Raw genomic sequence first — 22,644 nt, 5'->3', positions numbered from 1 at the left:
AATGGTACAAGGATATTCATGTTCACTTCATACTAGCAATCAAATCAAAATGGCAAGCAATTGTAAATGTTAGGGTTTATCATAAAACACTATTGTTTCTTAGTGACAAAACAGCATTTTTCTAGGACATCAAGCAAACCTTATAAAGAGTTTTCTATTTGTTAAGTATTAACTTTCAGCATTATTTAAAAAAAAATTCATACTGGGATAATTCAAAATTTTGCAAGAATTCACTGAACAGCAAATTATAAATGACCAATACAGTAATATCCCATGACTAATTTTTACATTGAGTAGTTAGTAGTTACCATGTAATCTGAAGAAGCAATGAACTCCACAGTTGAATTCTGAACTTCTGGTCGTTTATGAGGCTCTCCATAAGATCGAGTAACGGGATTATACATAAATTCTTCAGGAACTAGGTAAGAATTAGAAATCCAGTACAGATTTAGTAACACAATTTGTAACCAAACAAGACATGCATACCAAGAAATATTGATGATACCTTTATCATCAATATTTACATAAGGTTTACAACAGTTCTGTGAACATCTAATAATAAAAATGCTCTTTAAAAAATATGTCAATGGGCAGCCTGGGTGGCTCAGCAGTTTAGCGCCTGCCTTTGGCCCAGGGCGTGATCCTGGAGACCCAGAATCGAGTCCTACATTGGGCTCCCTGCATGGACCATGCTTCTTCCTCTGCCTGTGTCTCTGCCTCTCTCTCTCTCTCTCTTTCTCCGTGTCTCTCATGAATAAATAAATAAAATCTTAAAAAAAATAAAAAATATGTCAAGATAAAAAAACACATATTGTGAAATCAGGTGAGGAAACCAGGACGCAGGTAACCTTGCTGCTTAGGCTTACATCCTATTTATTATATCACATGACATGGAAAAAAATCAAGACAGAAACACAAATTTGAAAGGAATTATACTAGGAGGACCTAAGAAATGACTAATGGGGATAACAGACATGGCACAATTACTTTACATGACCTTCACTGTGTTTCGTGAATATTTTTTTACTTTGCCCTTATGTCACTCTCCTCATTATCAATCAGACCCCTGGCCAGCCAAGATGAAGGGTCCCTCGCCTATATATTCTCCATTAAAAGTGGCATGAAAGTTTTGTGGGTTTTTTTGAAAGTTTTTAAAGCAATGAAGAGAGAGACCAGATAATGAAAAAACATGTCAAAATGTTTAAAGTATTAAACACACTTATTTTAAGAATCTGAAACTCACCGTCATTAACTCTATAGCACAAATTGCATTTCCATCTACGTTGATCAATGAAGGATACAAAAGGGTTGATATACGTTCGACAAGATCGGCACCTCACAATGGTATTTGATGTTATCACTGGTAATTGCTAGGAAGTAAAATAAAGATGCTGTAGCAGAAAAAGCACCTCAGGGAAAAATTGGAACACATACTGCTCTGCTCCATATATGGAACAGAAATCATAAAAGTGTTTTGAAATTGAAGCATTTTAATAAAATCTAGTGATGCGCTGAGCAACTCAAGCAGCTATCTATCAAGGTTTCTTCCTCTTTGTTACAAATCATAAGATAACACCAAAACAAAGCCAAATCAAATGTAATAAAAGTTACTAGAGCTGATAAGAAAAGCCTGGTTGGCCAAGAAAAGAATATACCTCAGAGCTCATCAGCTGAACTCAAGAAATACCAGTGAGAAAGAAGCATATACCACATAAAAATGTCTTTGTCTTTGCTGCCTGACAGCATCTGGCACTAGAGCATAAGGCACTGCTCACTAAGCAGCCACAGATGCCTAGTCTTGATGGGGACCGAGGCCACAAGAGACTAAGCACAATGTGCCTTTTAAAAGAAATACATGAAAAAAATTTGTGTGTGTGTGCCATGGTTTAGGATGATGAAAGGCAGATGCTCCACCTAATTTTAAATGAGTTATTTTTTAAGAGAGTGAGAATGTTATGGTGCTCAACTTAACAAAAAAAAGAGACCACTGAAATTAATTTTAGTGATCTTTTCAAAAGTGTTGAGGGGATAAAGATTACAAATTATGTTATATAAAAATAAACCTATAAATCTGTTTCAGACTGCATAAGAAAAAAGAAAAGGAAAGAAAAGGTTTGGGAAAGGAACTTCATTTTATGAAATTCAGAAAATATGAAAAAACACTATGAAATCACGTATTATTCTATCTCCCTGACAACATTTTAGTATATTTCCTTCTGGCTCCCCCCATCTCTACGTAAATATTTATGTTTGTATTTAATTTCTTTCACATACATAGTTTTTATTACAAAAGTAATGACGTAACACTTAGGAAAAGAACCAGGAAATACAATGAACTGAAGAGAAAGTAAAGAATTACCCAGAATTGTACAGCACAGAGGAAGTCAGTGTTGCCAATTTAGTGTATATCACTTCCAGAAGGTATCATATATGGCATCTGTTTTAGACAAAAATTCTCACCTACGTATATGGGAAATTAGCTATCTTGGTTTACTAATGGCTGAATTAGTATTTTAAGTGATTAAACAGTATTTACTGAGTGAATGAATTCAAGGTATTTATTGCATACTATAATCATTTTATTTTCTATCTACTCTGCTCCTTTCTATGCATCCTAGCTAGTACGAAAGTTAGCTCCACGAAGAAGCTTATTGACCTTTGTATTTGTATCCTCAGCATCTAGCATAAAGGATACTTAATACACATTTATTTTTGGATAAATGAGAGCAAAAAAACTCAGCAGTAACAAGAAGGGTAGAAAACCACAGTGGTTAAAAAAATTGAGGGAGAAAAAAAATTGAGGGAGAAATTCAACTTATATGTATAAATAAAATGTATTCAGAGAAATTTAATTACTGAAGTTTAGAAATTTTAAAAACAACATTATTTGCATAAGATACCAGAACTATATGTAAAAAGCCAGCAAGCTTAATATTAAACAAAAAGACTGTGGAAACTTAAGTAATGTTTTAATTCAATAGACCTGAAACATTTGGAGTTATTATTACAAAGGTCATTTGTTTCATACAGTTAAGAACCAACACAGATTCCCCCTGCCCCCAAACTGGATTTCATTGTTGGTGCTACCTTTATATTTAATAAAGGACTCCCAGAGCTTATCTGCTATGCCCTTTCCAACTTCCAAAACTACTAATCTTTCAAAGTCCAGCTCAGACCTCATCGCTCATAGCATACTTCTGCTTCTGCACCCGGAGGGAATCACTTCCTATATTGTACTCACTGCCTAAATACCTTGCAGAATTTGGTAAGTTACATATAGGAGTTATCCTGTATCACAGTTATTTGTTTTTACATCTTTGTCCCCTGTTAGGTATCAATATCTGAGGGGCAAGGTCAGTGATTAGTTATTTCTGTATTTATCAGTACTTATTAGTTAGGGTCTGTCACAAAGCAGGAAGTTAGAAAATGTTTGTTGAGTTGAATTTGACAAAAATGATATTTCTAACTTAAAAAATAAAAGATGAAAAAGTTTTCAAGAAAATATACAATCAAAATACTCTGCACATAAACACATGTTAGTATCCATAAGTATTTTAAAATATGTTACTTTACCGTCAGGTCTCTGAAGGGATGTAACAACAATCCTAAAGGAAGCTTAGCTTTATTCAGTAAAGCCTGTGTCTGCGGAATATTTGTCAAAGTACACCGAAATGAACTGTAAAAAATACAGACAACATGGACTATTAGCTATCAAAAAAATATATATATATACACACTATAGATAGTGGTAGATAATTAAAATAATTTAAGGGCATAAATTAAAATCATTTGGGTTTGTTATTTAACTATAACTGGGAAGAACCAAATTACTCTAAGCAGGCATATGCAATACAGGTCAAAAGACCTGAATTATGGACTCAACATTTTCACAGTGGAAAAGTAGGACACAAATGGAAAAAAATACTATGACCAGCATGTAGAACATGAATATAAAGGAGTAGAAAACACAAGTAAACAGGAATATCTTTGTATCTTCAATAATGCTGCTCCTGCTTTACTACCCATTTTTCACCTGCTGAAACTCCTTTGATGAGTCTTTTACTATGAGACTCATCAAAATTATCATTTCTTCTGAAATCACCCTTCCCTCAAATCACAAGTCGGAAGAAATAATGTCTTCCTTTGTGCTCTGCCATCAGTTTATGCTTCTATGGCATCATTAGTCTGCTTTGCTTTTAGTTGGTTGTGTACCTTGTCTGTCTTTTCCACTTGAGATCAGTGATCATTTGTCCTGTATCATCCTAGCACTATTCTTCTCTTAGAGAAGTGTTTATAACTTACTAAGTTGTAAGTTAAGGTCAGGAGACATTTGAATCAATAAAGGAGCAATCAAAGATGTAAGAAGAAATAATAGAAATCAGGAAAGGAATTTTAAGAAGAACAGCTCATAGTATGTAGAGATATCCAGATACCTAGGCTGGTATTGTTCCTTGAACATACTAAGGTGATACCTGCTTCAGGACTTCTGAGTTTGTTGGTCATGTAGCTTGGTATACTTGCTTCCCAGAGTCACGTGGTTTGCTCTCACTCTTCATTCAGATCTCTACTCAAATGTTAACTCCTTGGGAAAACCTCTCTTGATTCCTCAAATTGAAAACAGCCAACCTCCACCCTTACTGCTCCCTACTTCAAAGTAATATTCTGACATTACATTATACAGATGGTCCTCAACTTATGGCTTTTGACTGTTCATAGTATGTCCTCCCTAATAGAATAAAGGTTGCAAGAGATTGGGAACTCCATTTATTTACTGCTTCATTCCCAGCATCTAGAAAGAAACAGTGTCTGGTCCTTAACTTGAGAAGGCATTCAGTAAACATTTATTGAATAAGTGATATATCTTTATATGGAGTCACAATTATTATTCTTGTTTAACAGTTGACAATATTGAAAATTTGAGAAAATTTGGTAAAGAAATTTGCAGTCTAATAGCTACTTATCAATGAAAATGTGGTAAGAACCTGAGTCTTTTCAACTATCTACACTCTTAAATAATCTGCATTGCTATTTTGATGAGAGAGGTTTTCACAAAAAACACAAAACTGAGTAGAAACATACACCGTCCCCTACCTCTGAGATCTCTTCATACAAATACATACACCAGATTCAACTACTTAAGGAGTGCTTAATCTTTCATAATAGAAGGCCCAAATCCACACACTTACAGACCTCACAGCAACTTATAGTCACAGGAATGGGCAGCAGTTTTCATTCTAGGATCAATGATTGTACATTTTTACAGCAATGATATTGACACTGCCTTACGTACTAATGGGCGATTGGTGGTAGCATGTGGCAGAAAAGGGGGAATCCTCGGAGCAGCTCTGCTTTCTGTATGGGAAATCTCCTTAAGATTTTGATTGAAAAAAGAGCAGCTTACGTTTTTTAGAAAGCTAAAACACTATTGCCTTAATAAAAGAAAATACTGGCTGTAAAGAGGAACACCAATTCTCCTAATGCAAGGGAAAAGACAAATGTTCTGTGAATTGGATTTACTTTATGAGGAAGAGAGATTTCAGGAGCAGAAAGATGTTTTCTAAGAAGCATCTGGGTGCAGAGGAGTATCGTACTCTTAGGAGAAAGAAGTACTGAAAGTGAACAACAATAGGGAACTCTTAGTTTTGAAGGTGCTATGAGGTGCATGACAGAGCTACAGAGCTAGCTCATCTACCAAAGGATACCCAGGGCTTGGTGGCCACCAGATGCAAACTGTCAGCTAAACTTCTCTATGAGGTAAGGAAATATTCAATAAAGGAAATTCAAATTTAAATTTAGGCTGGATAAATCAGCCTGGGGATAAAGGTCTTCTCATTTTATGCTAAGTGAGAAAAGAAAGAACATTTAAACCTATTCTTTGGATTACATAAATGAAGTCTGTGTCCTTTTCAAGCAAAGATGAAAGGACATACATTTTTAAAGATTTCACCTTGTTTAAAAGACATCTATCTGAAATTATTACTGGTGAAAAGGAAAAAGAATTTTTTTAAAAGATTTTATTTATTTATTCATGAGAGACACAGAGAGTGAAGCAGAGACACAAGGCAAAGGGAAAAGCAGGCTCCTTGGGGGGAGCCTGATGAGGAACTCGATCCCAGGACCCTGGGATCATAACCTGAGCTGAAGGCAGATTCTCAACTACTGAGCCACCCAGGTGCCCCAGGTGAATTTTAAGAATTTTAAGAAATTTAAGAAAAATACAGTTAGATCTGGGTACCTGAAATCCTTCACTCAAATAGAAAAAAATTTCCCTTGTATTAGGTGATAGGAAATAGGATTGATGGGAGACAGAGGCGGAGACAGGAACAGGACCTAAAGGAATTTTACAGCTAGAACTTCTGTACAAAGTAAAATAGAAAAGTTCCAATTAACAAAACTTCTAATCAAGGAATTAATATCCTACCACTTTCATTAGTTTTGAAAGTCAAACAACATTTCTGACAAAGTTTATTACTTACTAAAGATCATAAAATAAATACTTACTCTGGGCTACAGTTTAATTTTTTGAGGTCTAAATTCAAGTTAGGTACAGGAGGCCAAACAGGAGCCATGGGTAAAATATTCCTCTCCTGAGTGAGGTTTACAGGTCTCAGACTTTCTGGCTGTGGAGAACTCTGCAGACTCAGTCCTCCCAGACTGGAGGACAGCTGGTTCATACCAGGATATTGCTGAAAAGGCAATTAAAAACAAAACAAATAAAAGAACAATATAACAAACATAAGTACAATGTATTATACTCTATGTAGGATTTTAACATACGGAATAAGTAAGAGGATGAAAAATTTAAACCTGGCTTGGAAATAGAATGTTCTAACAGGGCAGTTCAATTTAAAGCATTCCTGAAAAAAACTCAAAGCAAAATAATAAACAAATAAATTTAAATCTTAGCACAGTTAAACTTCACAACCAAATTTCAGTAAGAATGTTTTTCAGCATCAAGAATTTGGTTTCCATGAATATAAATATAGTACATACTGGAAACGCTGGATAAATGCTTTTGTTTCCAAGATTTTTCAATGATCAAATTTCAGAATAATGAATTGATTTTGTAAAAATGTACAATGATGTTCAATGAGTTTTGCTTTGCTTATTTTTTCCATGTTATGCTTGTTTTATTTTTAGTATTATGAATTCACAGCTTTCTAGGAACTCAAAGTGACCTAATGAATTATAGTTATTCATTTTGATGCTCAAACTACTCAGATTTGGCTGGTACAAAAAGACAGATTATTTAATAAATGATAGTGAACTTAGAGCTAGTTATTTTTTTGGGGGAAATGAGTTTATTATTTACATTATGAGTCAAAATAAAACCTTAAATAGATTAATGATGCAAAATTGAAATCACCTAAGAACTAAAAGAATTTATAGCTGGAATATTTCCTAATCTAAGGTTGAAAAGATCTTTTAAAGGATACAAACAAAAGCAAAAACAAAAAAAATCATAATACAATTTAGATATTTCTTCAATGTCAAAAAGTACCATTAAAATTAAAAATAGGGCAGCCTGGGTGGCTCAGCGGTTTAGCGCCGCCTTCAGCCCAGGTCGTGATCCTGGAGACCCGGGATCGAGTCCCACGTCAGGCTCCCTGCATGGAGCCTGCTTCTCCCTCTGCCTGTGTCTCTGCCCCTCTCTCTCTCAATCCTCTCTGTGTGTTCTCATGAATAAATAAATAAAACCTTTAAAAAAAAAATTAAAAATAAATGTTAAGGTGGAGGGAAAAATTATAATTATATTGGACAAAAGATTAATAATACTTATTATAGATAGCTTTTACAAACCAGAGGACCTGAATAATGGAGAAAGAATATGAACTGGGATTTCAGTAAAGAAATATAAAGACACCTGGGTGGCTCAGTGGTTGAGTGTCTGCCTTTGGCTCAGGGTATGATCCTAGGTCCGGGGATTGAGTCCTGCATTGGGCTCCCTAAAGGGAGCCTGCTTCCCCCTCTGTCTATGTCTCTGTCTCTCTGTTTCTCATGAATAAATAAATAGAATCCTTACTGCCTACTAGGTATCTCTAGGTAAATGTCTATTGGGTGTATTAACTTAACATGGCCAATTTGATTGCCACTTTTAGACCTATTTGTTTCTCTTCACCTTCAAAGTAAATGCACTACTCTCTACCCAGTTGCTGACAAAAAAAGTACCAGTTATCCTTTTTTTTTAAAAAGATTTTATTTATTTATTCATGAGCGGCACACAGAGAAAAAGAGGCAGAGACACAGGCAGAGGGAGAAGCAGGCTCCATGCAGGGAGCCCGACATGGGACTCGATCCCCGGCCTCCAGGATCATGCCCTGGGCTGAAGGCGGCGCTAAACCACTAAGTCACCCAGGCTGCTCGCTACCAGTTATCCTTGAAGCCTTCCTTTCTCTCACCTACCATAACCAATCCATCTGTAAGTTAAAAGATAGCCCTTCTCCATCCACTCTTCATTACCTTCATCGATACTACCTTAGGACAAAGCACAATGATATGTTTCTGGGATTATGGCAAAGCTTCCATTTGTCCCCTGGTTTCCATTTTTGTCTTTTCAAATACTTCCATCCCTAATCTGTTCTTCACACAGCAGCCAAAATGATTCTCTAAATCATGTAAATCAGATATCACTCCACTACATAAAATCTCCAATGTTTCAAACCTTTTGCACTTGGTATAAAATCTAAGGCTTCTGACTACGGTCCTTCCCTACCTCTTTGATCTCATTGCAATACTCTTTCCATTGCTAACTGAGTTCCAGCCACTCTGAGACTTCATGCTCGCAACACGTCAAAGTTGCTCCTGCTTAAGTCTTTGCCTGTATGCTTCCTCAGCCTGAGATGTTCTCCCCCAGATTTTCCCATGCCTGGTTCTTCTTGTTATTCAAATAGTAACTCAAACATAATTTCTACAGTGAAGGATTTCCTGTTTAGTCTATATCCGAACCCCAGCAATTTCTTCAATTTGTCTTATCTCACAGCAATTGTAACTATTTGAAACTATCTTATCAATTTATTGATTTACTTATTTATTATCTCATTGAATCTGCCCTCCTAACAAATTTCTGACAGCAAGAACTTTATTTTGTTCACTTGGCTTCCTCTTGTATCTTCAGTGCCTAGAGTAGCACTGTCACATAGTAGGAACTCAGTAAATTTTTACTGAATGAATAAATAGCAGCTCTAAAGTCTTGTAAGATTAGGTGCTTTGATTCAGTAATTTCACCTAAAGTAATTTCTTCTAAGGAAATAATGAGACAAATGCAGTAAGGTGTGTGCACATGTGTGTGTATGAAGGTTGATTATAACAATCACGCCCAACAATGGTAGACTGCTTGATCATAAAACATTATGATCTTATCGGATGAAGAATATATAGAAAGGTTTTATCTAATGCTATTAAAGGAATTAAAAGTTTCTAAAACAATATCCCTACTGATCATCATCTTTTGTTTGTTTAAATAAGCTATTAGGATGACCAGTTTCTTTACTGGCTTTCCCCCCAAATATATAGCAAGAAATTTGGAAGGACAGACCCCAAGTGTTGCTGTTTACATCTTGATGGTGGGAATATCACTTAGTATTTATTTTCCTCTTTTTGCTTATCTGTACTTTTCTACAATTGGTTATGTCTTTGTTGTTGTTAAAAAAAAAAGCACTATAGGGATCCCTGGGTGGCGCAGCGGTTTGGCGCCTGCCTTTGGCCCAGGGCGCGATCCTGGAGACCCGGGATCGAATCCCACATCGGGCTCCCGGTGCATGGAGCCTGCTTCTCCCTCTGCCTGTGTCTCTGCGCCTCTCTCTCTCTCTGTGACTATCATAAATAAATAAAAATTAAAAAAAAAAAAAAAAAGCACTATATACATTATTTATAATAGCCAAGATATGGAAAGCAGTGAAAATGTCCATTGATGCTAAATAAAATATGACAGAGAAAGATAAAAGCCACATGATTTCACTCATACGTGGAATTTAAGAAACAAAGCAAATGAACAAAAAGAAGAGAGAGACAAATCAAGAAACAGACTCTTAACTATAGAAAACAAACTGATGGTTACCAGAGAGGAGGTGGTAGGGAAATGGGTGAAATAGGGGATAGGGATTAGTGAGCGCACTTGTGAAGAGCATCCGGTGATTAAAATACAAACTTAAAAAAATAATAATAAAAATTAAAAAGCCTTTTGACTCAAAAAAAAAAAAAAGCACCACATAACACTATATCTGGCTTTTCATATAGTCACTAAAATATCTAATTGTAATTTTCATTTTTTAAAAAGATTTACTTATTTATTTGAGAGAGTGTGCAAGGAGAGGAGGAAGGGGCAAAGGGAGAAAGGGAGAGGAGGGGAAGTGAACTCCCTGCCTGCCACTAGCTCCATCTTGGCTTCAATCTCATAAGTGTGAGATCATGACCTGAGATGAGACCAAGAATCAGACATTTAACTGACTGAGTCACCCAAGTGCCCTTCATTTTCATTTCTAAACATCAACTTTTTCTTCTGTTTTTCAGGGATGAAAAACAAATTTTAATTTTTTCTTCCTCAAAAGCCAAATATTGGGATTTTCTACTTCTTAATAAAGGTCATCTCAAATTAATAAGAACAAAGAAAGCCCTTAAAGCTCAGAACCCTCCCACTGGGTTATACTAAGTACAACGTTTAAAGGCATTTCAATTTCATTATAGAAGGGTAGCTAAAGCTAAAGTAAGATATTCCTATTCTAACTAGGATTTCAAAAATAAATGGCTTATTTTTTTAATTCCCCCTCTCCCATGCCCCATAGCCCACAATATCAGAGTTCTCAGTCAGACTTGAAAACACTTTAAAACAAGTCTTTGGCAATCTCCAAATTATTCTTGGTGACTCTGCTATTCCTCTGGCCATAATGCTGGGACCAGAGTGCACATAAAAAGTCACCTTTAAATGGCTTCTTTTAAAATTAACTTGATAGGGCAGCCCTGATGGCGTAGTGGTTTAGTGATGCCTGCAGCCTGGGGTGTGATCCTGGAGACCGGGGATCAAGTCCCATGTCGGGCTGTCTGCGTGGAGCCTGCTTCTCTCTCTGCCTGTGTCTCTGCCTCTCTCTCTCTGTGTCTCCCATGAATAAATAAATAAAATATTTTAAAAAATAAAATAAAATTAGCTTGATAATATTAATCTAAAAATCTACAATCTTTGTTTTAGTAGATAGATAAGAATTTAAAAGTATGTCCTAGCTGCGTGTTTTTTTAAAAAAAGATTTTATTATTTATTTGATAGAGCTATTTATATCTATATATCTATATATCTACACACACACACACACACAGAGCACGCGCACACGCGCGCATGCAGCACACACAAGCAGGGAGCCCAATATGGAGCTTGATCTCTGAATCCTGGAATAATGACCTAAGCCAAAGGCAGACAACTTAATTGACTGAACCACCCAGGCACCCCTAGCTGTGTGTTTAAATCATTATTGTTCACTGACCCTGAATCTAGTGTCCAAAAAACTATTTTAAAATCAGATTAAACAGGGGATCCCTGGGTGGCTGGCTCAGCAGTTTGGTGCCTGCCTTCGGCCCAGGGTGTGTGATCTTGGAGTCCTGGGATCAAGTCCCACATCAGGCTTCCTGGATGGAGCCTGCTTCTCCTCTGTCTGTGTCTCTGCCTCTCTCTCTATGTGTCTCATGAATAAATAAATAAAATCTTTAAAAAATAAAATCAGATTAAACAAAAATAGATTGCTGCTTTATAATCTTCTTTTATATATATAAAATCTGACTTTGGTTTTCTTTTGCACAAGTCTCTACCAGTTTTTTTTTTTTTTTTTTAAGATTTTATTTATTCATTCATGAGAGACACACAGAGAGAGAGAGAGAGGCAGAGACATAGGCAGAGGGAGAAAGAAGCAGGCTCCCTGTGAGCCCTATGTGTGACTCAATCCCAGGACTCTGGGATCACGTCCTAAGGCAAAGGCAGATGGTCAACTGCTGAGCCACCCAGGCATCCCAAGTTCCTACCAGTTAAAGAGAGAAAAAAGGTGCTTAATTCTGAACTGTAAAGACTTGTACTCTCAGAACTAAGCCTGGTCTTGGACAGACAACTTCACTTATCTGAGTCTCATTTTTTTCACTTAAGTAATCAAAGGAAGGTAACTATGATAAAAAAGCCAAAATGACAAGGATGTGCAGTAACTGGAACTCTCATATACTGCTAATGGAACATCTGCTTTGGAAAATTGTTTAGCATTAAATGCTGGAAATATGGATACCCCATGACCCAGCAATTCTACTCCTCGATACATACATTTCGTTTAAAAGACATGAACAGAAATATTCACAACAGCACTATTTTTAATAGTGCCACACTGGAAGTTTACCCTAATGCCTGTCAACAGAACAAATAAGTAAACTAGTATATTCACAAAATGGAATATATACAACCATGAAAATGAATGAACTACAAGCAGACAGTAAACATAATATTGGGCCTAAGAGCCTAGACAAGAATTTACAGTTATTATTCCACTTATATAAAGTATAAAGACAGGCAATATTAATGTGTGGTATTAGAAGTCAGGACAGTTGCCAACTCTTATCTGGGTGTTAGTAACTAGAAAAGGCATGAGAAAGGGCTCTGGCTATTTATTATGTGTGTTCAATTTTGGAAAGGTATCAAACTGTGTGATGTTGATTTATATATTTGTACATAAATTCAATACAGATTATATTTCAATAAAAAGTTGTAAAAAGATGAAAGGTAGAAGCGAATGATCTCTAATAGTATCAAGTCTAAAGCTTTTGCTTTATGATATTCATTTCTCCCATGATTAATAATCTAGGTTACTTTTTAGTCTGCCTCTGTCCCCTTCATTCAAACTCCTGTGATCTTTGTACGAGAGCTAGAATATAAAAAGGACTGATACTACAGAAGAACAGAATGAAGTTTTTTTTGTTGTTGTTGTTGTTTTTATGATAGTCACACAGAGAGAGAGAGAGAGAGAGAGAGAGAGAGAGAGAGAGAGGCAGAGGCAGAGGGAGAAGCAGGCTCCATGCACCGGGAGCCCGACGTGGGATTCGATCCTGGGTCTCCAGGATCGTGCCCTGGGCCAAAGGCAGACGCCAAACCGCTGCGCCACCCAGGGATCCCGAATGAAGTTATTTTTAAAATCTAGCATAATAAATATTAATTTTTACTTTTATTCTAAGGACAATCTCTTAACTTTTCCAAAATAACCTTCCAAATAAAGTGGAAAAAGAACAATACTTGATCCTATTTCAAGGGTCAGCAAACTTTCTCCATAGGGGGTCGGGTAGTAAGTATTTTAAAGCTTCAAGAGCCACACATCTCTTTTGTAGCTACTCAACTCTACACTGTGGTGCAAAAGCTGACATAGATAATACATAAAAGAATGCATGAGGCTCCATTCCAATAAAAGTTTATGTAGAAATGGGCAACAGGTCACATCTGGTCCAAGAACCTTTTCTATGTCCTTGTGGAATACCACTACAGTTTTTTTTTTCTTGCCCAAAAGTTCCTCTAAGTACTAGATCCTTTCTTTGAACTTGGTTTTCCTCACATTAAAATGTAAAAATACATTATGTTTTATGACCCCCAAAAGCAATTTCCCTAGAGCACAAGAGTCAGAAAATAATGACTTAAGAATTGTTTCATCTGGACCAATAAAGCCATAAAGAAACTCTAACAAAATGGAAGGCAGAAATATCTGTTCTAACCAACCATATTTCTCTAGTGCCTCTCTCTCCTAGTTTCTTTCCTCCGTCTGTGCCTTAATTCTAAGATTAAATACCAAAAACATGATTTTCCTATGTCCCCTTAATTTTCATTCTTAGTGTACCATAAGATGAAATTTCTGTAAGGTTAGTCTACTGAGAGCAGTTTTTCATTTTAAGTACAATGTTTTATCATTTCGATTGTTTCCTTATATTTTACTTTCTTAATAAATATAAATATGAGATCCTTACTATTCTGTATTATTAAATTGATATGGCACTTAAGAGGTGACTCCAAAAAAGGTCTTATCAGAATGGGTGGGTCACAGCAATAGTTAATAAGAAATATAACTATTGATCAGCATTTATGTGTGTGGAGACTGTTACCAATTTCAGTTGTATGTCATATCATGAGGAAAAAGCCAGCTAAATAATACAGACCTTTAAAAAACTTAACATTGAATTTCCTGATTACAAAATTAATACCTGCACATTGCAAGACTCTGAAAAATAAAAGTACAATGAAGGACAGAAAAAAATCACAGCTAATATCCTGATCCAGATTTAACCTCTTTAAAGATTTGATACTTATATTTCCTTTTATCTCTATTTATACATACACACACACAAACCGGCACTGAATTCTATGATGTTTGACCTAGGCTTACTGGTGTTTGCACCTGTGATCCGTTTGAATCACCAGGGATTTGTTAGAATTGATAGTAGTTTCATAATTTTAGAAATGTAAAGTTTTTACACATACTTGAGCATACGGCTGGAATCCAGAATACATTGGGCTACTGGGTGGTACTCCAGAATTAAGTGGTGCTGTAGCATTCTGATAACCAGGCTGAAGAGTTGGATAACCATACCCAAAAGGCTTAGCCATTTTTGAAGGCTGAGGAGCAGAAGGAGCTGGAACTGGAGCCGGGTCAGGTTCAGGAGCGGGATCAGGAGCAGGACTGCTTGCTGATGAGGAAAGCATATCTAACCAAAGGAAAAACATGGTGTTAACACTGAAAATCAGGACTCTATATATAAAGACTTGGCTCCTCGGCAAGCCATAATCTTTGGCATTTTCCTTTTTTACACTTTTTATTATGAGATATTACAAACATCCACAAAAGTAGAGAGAAGAGAATCATGAACTCTTCACCCCTTTACTCAGTTAGAAGTATGTATTTTTTGCAGAGGCAAAACTGCCAGAGTATGAAGACAGTGTACAGAATAGTGTCCTGCTCCTAAAACAATGTCTGGTATGTAATAGATCCCAAATAAAATACAATGAATAAAGGTTCTTCCTGTATTTAAATTTAAAACAAAAACTAAAATTTGATTAAAATGGAGAAAAAACTATAAAATTTAATCCTCAAGCACAAAAATAACAAGAAACCCTAAAAATTACTCTACTACACATACCATTAACATGTTGCCATACTGTTACTCTTAAAGTCAAATCTGTATAACATATATGAATTCCAATCTACTTTTCATATAAAAATTACATTCTTTAAGAGCAACCAGACTCTGAAGAAAATATGCTCTTAAAAGCATCTGACTTAATAAAATTTATTTTTTAAGGATTCTTCAAGAATTCTTTCTACTGACAATATCTACTGGCTCTCATTTTGGAGATATGTTCCCAGACATTCCTTTGTCTATCATCTTGTGCTACTTAGGCAAGGGCTGGCTGGCTTGCTGGCTTTCTGGTAACCTCCCAGATTTCTTTTTTTTTTTTTTTTTTTTTTAAATTTTTATTTATTTATGATAGTCACAGAGAGAGAGAGAGAGAGAGAGGCAGAGACATAGGCAGAGGGAGAAGCAGGCTCCATGCACGGGGAGCCTGACGTGGGATTCGATCCCGGGTCTCCAGGATCGCGCCCTGGGCCAAAGGCAGGCGCCAAACCGCTGTGCCACCCAGGGATCCCACCTCCCAGATTTCTTACTAGGACAAGAGCTTCAATGCAGTGTCATATCCTGCTTATCATTCCTCACAGTGATGGGAATGTAAGGAGAAAAAAGGTCTCTTAACATGGTAACAGTCATCAGCATAAGATATAAAAAGCTAGAGTCATACACATGAAGGTCTAAAGCTTCTCTGCTTCCTTAGGAAAGGGACAACATACCATACATACATTTCTATAGTCCTAAGATATATATATATTTTAAAGATTTTCTTTATTTACTCATGAGCAATACAGAGAGAGAAAGAGGCAAAGACACAGGCAGACAGAGAAGCAGGCTCCATGTAGGGAGCCCGATGTGGGACTCGATCCTGGGTCTCCAGGATCACACCCTGGGGGCTGCAGGCAGCGCTAAACCTCTGTGCCACCGGGGCTGCTCTATAGTCCTAAAATCTATCCTAAACCCTGACACATAGTACTTTCAATTCATTTAATCTTACTGCTATAGATGTTCAAATCTTTAATTTTGGTACAGTATAAATAGCTAGAAAACTTGCCCAAGGTCACTCACTTAGTATAAAAGCACAGTTCATAATAAGGCTAAGATTTGTTGATGAAATGAATAAGGACAAACAATGTAAGGTCAAACTCCAAAGCCATGATCTTTGGATCCTACATTCAGCATTTTGCTTCAGGTTAATTTGCTGTTGTTGTTTAGGTTAATTTGAAGCTCACGAAATACTATATAGTTATAGTAAATTCATAGTTTAAAATTTTTTTTAAAAAAAATCCAGTATAGTTAACATACAGTGTTATATTGGTTTCAGGAGTATAATATAGTGATTCCACATGTAGTATTCACCTTTTAGTGAACAAATTAACTCTTCTAAAGTATTTTTATAATAGTGATTGCTTTTGGAATGGTCCACATTTCTTACACACATACACGCATCCCTAGGGGGAAAAAAAATCCTTAACCATAAAAGGTTGAGTAGCTTATCGAAGTATTCTTGAAATATTAAAAGGGGATTCTATACTAAGCTGAGAAGATGAAAGTTTCTACCAATTCATAGGATAGTGATAGCCAGATAGTATGTTAAGTGCAGCATACTCCAACTTCAATTAAGCTCCATCCTGGATTATTACCAAAGTGGTAAGAAATAAAGAAAAGGGCAAAATTACTTGTTCTGTTAGTCCTAAAGTTTCAAATCATTAGAAAAAGTGAGAAGGCGAGCAGACTGTCAGGTTATCTGATAAGAGACGGACAAAAAAGGGAAATCCCATTAAACTGGGATATTATAGTGAAATGACTACTAATTATAAAACTTACCAAAATTTACCCCTAAATTGGTTAATCTATTTGCCTGGTGAGGCAGCCAGGAGCCATAGGGGGGAGTAAAGAGTCAAAGACTATTTATATTCAGAGGCTAGTTGGAAGGAATTGAAGGACCAAAACATGAGAACAGAAATATAAAATTTACTTAAGAAGTTATCAGCATAAAAAGAAGGGAAAGAGGAGAATTATTTACTATTAAAAATCTTTTGGAAGGAGGAAAAAGATAAAGAGCATGATACAAAAACAAAATAATAAATTTCCTTAGGCCTCCCAGAAACGACATTTGTAGTTGTTATATGACAATTAAAACTATTATAAAGTAAGGCTGAGAAATACCAGAAAATGTCCCCTTTTTCTGTTAAAAATACAGCCTTAAAAAAAATAAATAAAAATAAAAATACAGCCTTAATTATGTATAATGTATATTGATATTTGGAAAAAATTGATGATCAGTAATTTTTCAAGTAAGCACCAAATAAGCACAAAACAAATTACCTGGGTAGCTGCCTCCTTCCAAGGCATCATAACTGTTGGGCATTGGAGAAGCACTGCTCGTGGTAGAAGAGCTATCAACACCTGAAAGGAAAAACCAAAATATCTACTAAGTTTAAAATAATAATGTATCTTAGAGCAGCTTTTGGCAATTTTGAAAAAGATGTTTTGCTAAACTAGGAAAATTCTTGACTCTAGTAAAAACTAAAAGTGACTGATGTTTAATGACCTTTAAAAACCATATATAAATTTCAATAAATAAGGGTGGAGAGAACATGGAGCTGACAAATGGAATAAATTTAATCAAACACATGTGAAGGTGTCTTAGAGAACAGGTATCAAACTTTTAAAAGTAGTCAAACACACAAAAATAAATGTTAGATTGATGGAAATGTTACTAGAATAACACCTCCAAAGGTCCCATCTATCAAGTCTCAAGCCATTAAGTACATTTAATCAATATTAAGATATTTTAAGATAATTAAATTTTAGACTTTTATAAGGCAGCATGGCTGTATGAAACCATCTTAAAAGAGGAGTCTCTAGCTTGAGCTGCTAGAGCAGCTCACCATTTCTATGTCTCAGTTTATACATCTCCAGACTGGAGATTAAATGGTATTTATTGTTAATCAAGTAACATAAATGAAGTATTAGATTTTAAGAATTTTTATTATGTTTGTTCATTCAAAACCTATAAGATTAACAGGAATCATCAGTGGCAATTTATGAAGAAATTTAGTGATATGTCACATGGATAGAATATACAATATATTTCTTTCATTCATCTACTCACTCAATATTTTATTGAGAACCTACAGTTATCCTACATTGACATGGTAGAGTATATACCAATGAATGAAATGATAATCGACATGGTCCCTCTCTTGCATTAGCGATCTTGGTCTCTTTCATTATGACACAAAATTCTGTGCACAGAGGTGATCCTTAGCTCTTACTACTAATATTATAACTGGGGTTTAGGTTAATTTTCAACTGTGATATAAAAAGAACAGGTATGGATAATTATCTTTCACTGAATAATTTTGGATAACCATGAAAATTAGGTATACTGGACTCAGGGCATAAATGTTAAAGCTTTTTGCAAAGGAACATTTTATTATCAGCAAAAAAACATGAAACTACAAAAGACTGCAGTTACTTTAGGCTGTTCTTTACCTGCTATATAACTTTGGGTAAGTGACAATCCTCAATACTAACTAATACTCTGTTCTGCAAAATGAGAATGATTTAAAAAATGCCCTAATGTATGCTTCTTACTGTTCTCATGTAGCTTAAATGAGATGGTGAATAAGAAGCAACTCAGAAAATACGAGGGCTATAAAATAAGTAATAGGTAGAAGACACTAATGTTTACTAGGTGCTTTCTTTGAGATAAACACAAAATTGTTGCATATCTATGTCATTATTAATTTTAGAAGGGGAAGTAATGGCTCTTCCTTTTTGTTCCTTGTGTTCGTAAAAATACAATTAAAGAAAAATGCTGATATATAAAGTCAAAAGTCTTGAAGTAAAGCATTAAAAAACAATATACCAATACCCAAAGCAAGATTCAGTGCAATCTCTATCAAAATGTCAATAGCATTTTTCACAGAACTGAACAAATAATCCTAAAATTTCTATGGAACCACAGAAGATATCAAATAGCCAAAACAATCTTAAGAAAGATGAACAATCTTAACAAAGAAAATCACAATCCCAGATTTTAAAATATATTTTACAAAGCGATAGTAATCAAAATAGTATGGTATTGGCACAGAAACCAACATATAGATGAATAGAACTAGGTAGAAAGCCCAGAAATAAACCCATGCTTACAGGACCAATTAATCCATAACAAAAAAAGGAAGAATATACAATGGAAGAAAAAACTTTTAATAAATCATGTTGGGAAAACTGGACAGTTACATGCAAAAGAAAGAAACTGGACCACTTTCTTGCACCATACAGAAAAATAAACCCAAAATGCATTAAAGATCTAAATGTGAAACTTGAAACCATCAAACTTCTAAAAGAAAATACAAGCAGTAATCTCTCAGACGTGGCCTTAGCAATATATTTATGGATATGTCTCCTCAGGCAAGGGAAAAATAAGCAAAAATAAACTACTGGGACTCTACCAAAATAAAAAGCTTTTACACAGCAAAGGAAACCATCAATAAAACGAAAAGGCAACCCACTGAATGGGAGATGGTATATGCAAATCATGTATCTGATAAAGGGTTAATACTGAAAATATATAAAGAACTCATAAATACTCAACATCAAACAGTCTGATTTAAAAAATGGGCAGAGGTCTTGAATAGAACTTTCCAAAGAAGATATACAGATGGCCAACAGACACATGAAAAGATGCTCAACATCACTCATCATCAGAGAAATCCAAATCAAAATCACAATGAGAGACCACCATACCAGTCAGAATGGCCAGCTAGTATCAAAAAGACAAGAAATAACTAATGTTGGTTATAATGAGAAGGAAAGGTAACCCTCATGCACTGTTGGTGGGAATGTAAATTGGTATAGCCACTATGGAAAACAGTATGGAATTTCCTCAAAAAATGAAAAAGAACCCACAAAAAAACCACACAATCCAGAAATTCCACTACTGGGTATTTACCCCCCCTCCCAAACCAAAACACTAATTTGAGAAGATATATGCACCCCTATGTGCATTCCGCATTATTTATAATAGTCAAGGTATAGAAGCAACCCAAATGTCCACTAATAGATGAATGGATAAAAAAGATGTCTCTCTCTCTCTCACACACAGACACACACAGACACACACAGACACACACACACACAAAGCAATATTACTCAGCCATAAAAAAGAATGACATCTTGCCATGTGCTACAACACAGATGGATTTATTATGCTACGCAAAATAAGTCAAGAGAAAGATAAATACCATTATTTCACTTATATATGGAATCTGAAAAACAAAACAAATGAATAAACAAAAAACCCAGACTTTCAACTATACCGAACAGACTGGTAGTTGCCAGAGGGGAAGCAGGTAGGGTAAAATCGGTGAAGGGGATTAAGAGGTACAAACTTCCAGTTATAAAATAAATCAGGCATGGAGATGAAATCACAGCACAGGGAATATAGTTGATAATAATGTAATAACACCATATGGTAACACATGGTGACTGCACTTATTGTGGTAAGCACTGAGTGATGTATAGAACTGTCAAATCACTATGCTGCATACCTGAAATGAATATAACACTGTATATTAACAATACTTTAATAATAAAATAAAATCTTTGTTTACTAAGTCTCCCCCCAAAAATACACCAAAACTTAAATACTCATCAACAGATGAATGGATAAACAAAATGTGATATATCGATATAATGGGATATTATTCAGCTATCTAAGGGAATGAAGTACTGATACATGCTACAAAGTGAATGATCCTTGAAAACACGCTAAGTGAAAGAAGCCAGACACAAAGGTCATAATTAGGATTCTATTAATATGAAATATCCAGAATGGGTTAAGTCTACAGAAACAGAAAGTAGATTGGTGGTTAAAAGGGGCTGAGAGGAGGAGAAAATGGGAAGTTAATTGCCTAATGAAAATAGAGTTTCCTTTTCAGATGATGAAAATGTTTAGTTCTACCTAGTACGGTACTTTCTCAAAGTCAGAACTAGATAGAAGTGGTGACTGCACAACAAACAAAATGACAGAACCAGACAAAGGCAGTGGTTATACTATTAGAGGACACTGAATTAATTATATACTTTAAAATGGTTAATTTCATGTTATGCGATTTTTTACCTCAAAACCATATGTTAAGACAACATGAACAGGGAAAGAATATTCTTTTCAACAAGATAGCCATGTGACATAGAATAAAGTTAGACCCCTTCCTTACACCCTATCCTAAGACTAATTCAAATGGGTCACAGACCTAAATATAAGCAAAATCTTACAATACAGGAGTAAGTCTTCATGACCTTGGACTGGCAAAGGTTTCTTAAATATGACATCAAAGACACAAGCAACAAGAAAAAAATGATTTTATCAAAATAAAAAACTTTTATGCTCCAAAATATAACATCAAGAAAGAAAAGAGAAACCCACAAAATGGAAAAATATATTTGTAAATCATATATCTGATAAGGGTCCAGTATCCAGAATATAAAAAGAATTCTTACAACTCAACAATAAAGACAACCAAATTAAAAATGGATGGGTAAAGAACTTAAAGATATTTCTACAAAGAAGATAAACAAATAACCAATAAATACATGAAATGATGCTCAACATCATCAAGCCACTAAGGAAATGAGAATCAGAATCAGGAAATGAGATGACACTTCATATCCACCAGGGTGGCTATAATTGAAAAGACGGATAATACCAAGTTTTAGCAGGAGTATGGAGAAATCAGAAACTTCATGAGACTGTAAAAGGGTGCAGTCATGTTGGAAAACATTCTGACGGTTTCTCAAAAGGTTCAACAGAGTTACCTAATAACGTGGCAATTCCACTCAAGAGAAATTAGAACATAAACCTCCACAAAGAACTGTACATGAATGTTCATAGCGGCATTATTCATATGCCCAAAAAGTGGAAACAACCTAAATATCCATCAACTCATGAATGAATAAATAAGATGTGATATATCTACACAAACTGAACATTATTCAGCAATAAAAAAGAACTTAGTACTGATGCATGCCACGTGGATGAACCCTGACAACATTATGCTAAGAGAAAGAAGCCAGTCACAAAAAGCCACATATTATATGATCTATTTATACTTAATACTCAAACAGATAAGTCTAAAGGCAAAAAGTAGATTAGTGGTTGCCTAGATCTGTGTATATGTATGGGTGGAGGAGGGCAAAAGGAGGAAGTAACTGCTAAAAGGTATAAAGTTTCTACTTGGGGGTAATAAAGATGTTTTGGTATTACATAGCAATGGTTGCAGAACTTTGTTAATATGCTAAAAACTGCCGAGTAAATGGTATGGTATTTCAATAAAACTATTATTTAAAAAAATACAGAGCATTCTCTGATTAAGAAAAACTTAATTCTTTAAGAATTTATTTGAGACAGAGAGAGAAAGAGAACACGGGCAGGGGGAATCCCAGGGCAGAGAGAGAGGAAGAGTGAGAAGCAGACTCCCCACTGAGCAAGGAGCCTGACATGGGGATCAA

At 35.3% G+C, this 22,644-nt stretch overlaps 1 protein-coding gene across 2 annotated transcripts in view; it reads right to left on the bottom strand.

Moving 5' to 3' along the window:
- The window catches only part of SEC24B (SEC24 homolog B, COPII coat complex component), a 94,851-nt gene that overhangs the window by 22,952 nt on the left and 49,255 nt on the right, over positions 1–22,644 (bottom strand). For both annotated transcript variants that reach the window (XM_025465896.3, XM_025465897.3), the window contains 6 exons: positions 17,452–17,532; positions 14,480–14,703; positions 6,502–6,686; positions 3,574–3,676; positions 1,244–1,370; positions 309–418 (listed from right to left, as the gene is read on the bottom strand). In XM_025465896.3, the coding sequence (XP_025321681.1) occupies positions 309–418; positions 1,244–1,370; positions 3,574–3,676; positions 6,502–6,686; positions 14,480–14,703; positions 17,452–17,532 (830 nt within the window). The remainder of the gene's footprint in view (positions 1–308; positions 419–1,243; positions 1,371–3,573; positions 3,677–6,501; positions 6,687–14,479; positions 14,704–17,451; positions 17,533–22,644) is intronic.

This window comes from Canis lupus, chromosome 32, assembly GCF_003254725.2.
Source record: "Canis lupus dingo isolate Sandy chromosome 32, ASM325472v2, whole genome shotgun sequence".
Classification (NCBI taxonomy): Eukaryota; Metazoa; Chordata; class Mammalia; order Carnivora; family Canidae; genus Canis; species Canis lupus.
The sequence above is the reverse complement of the archived record's forward strand: the minus strand, read 5'-3'. Positions and strand labels throughout refer to the sequence as shown.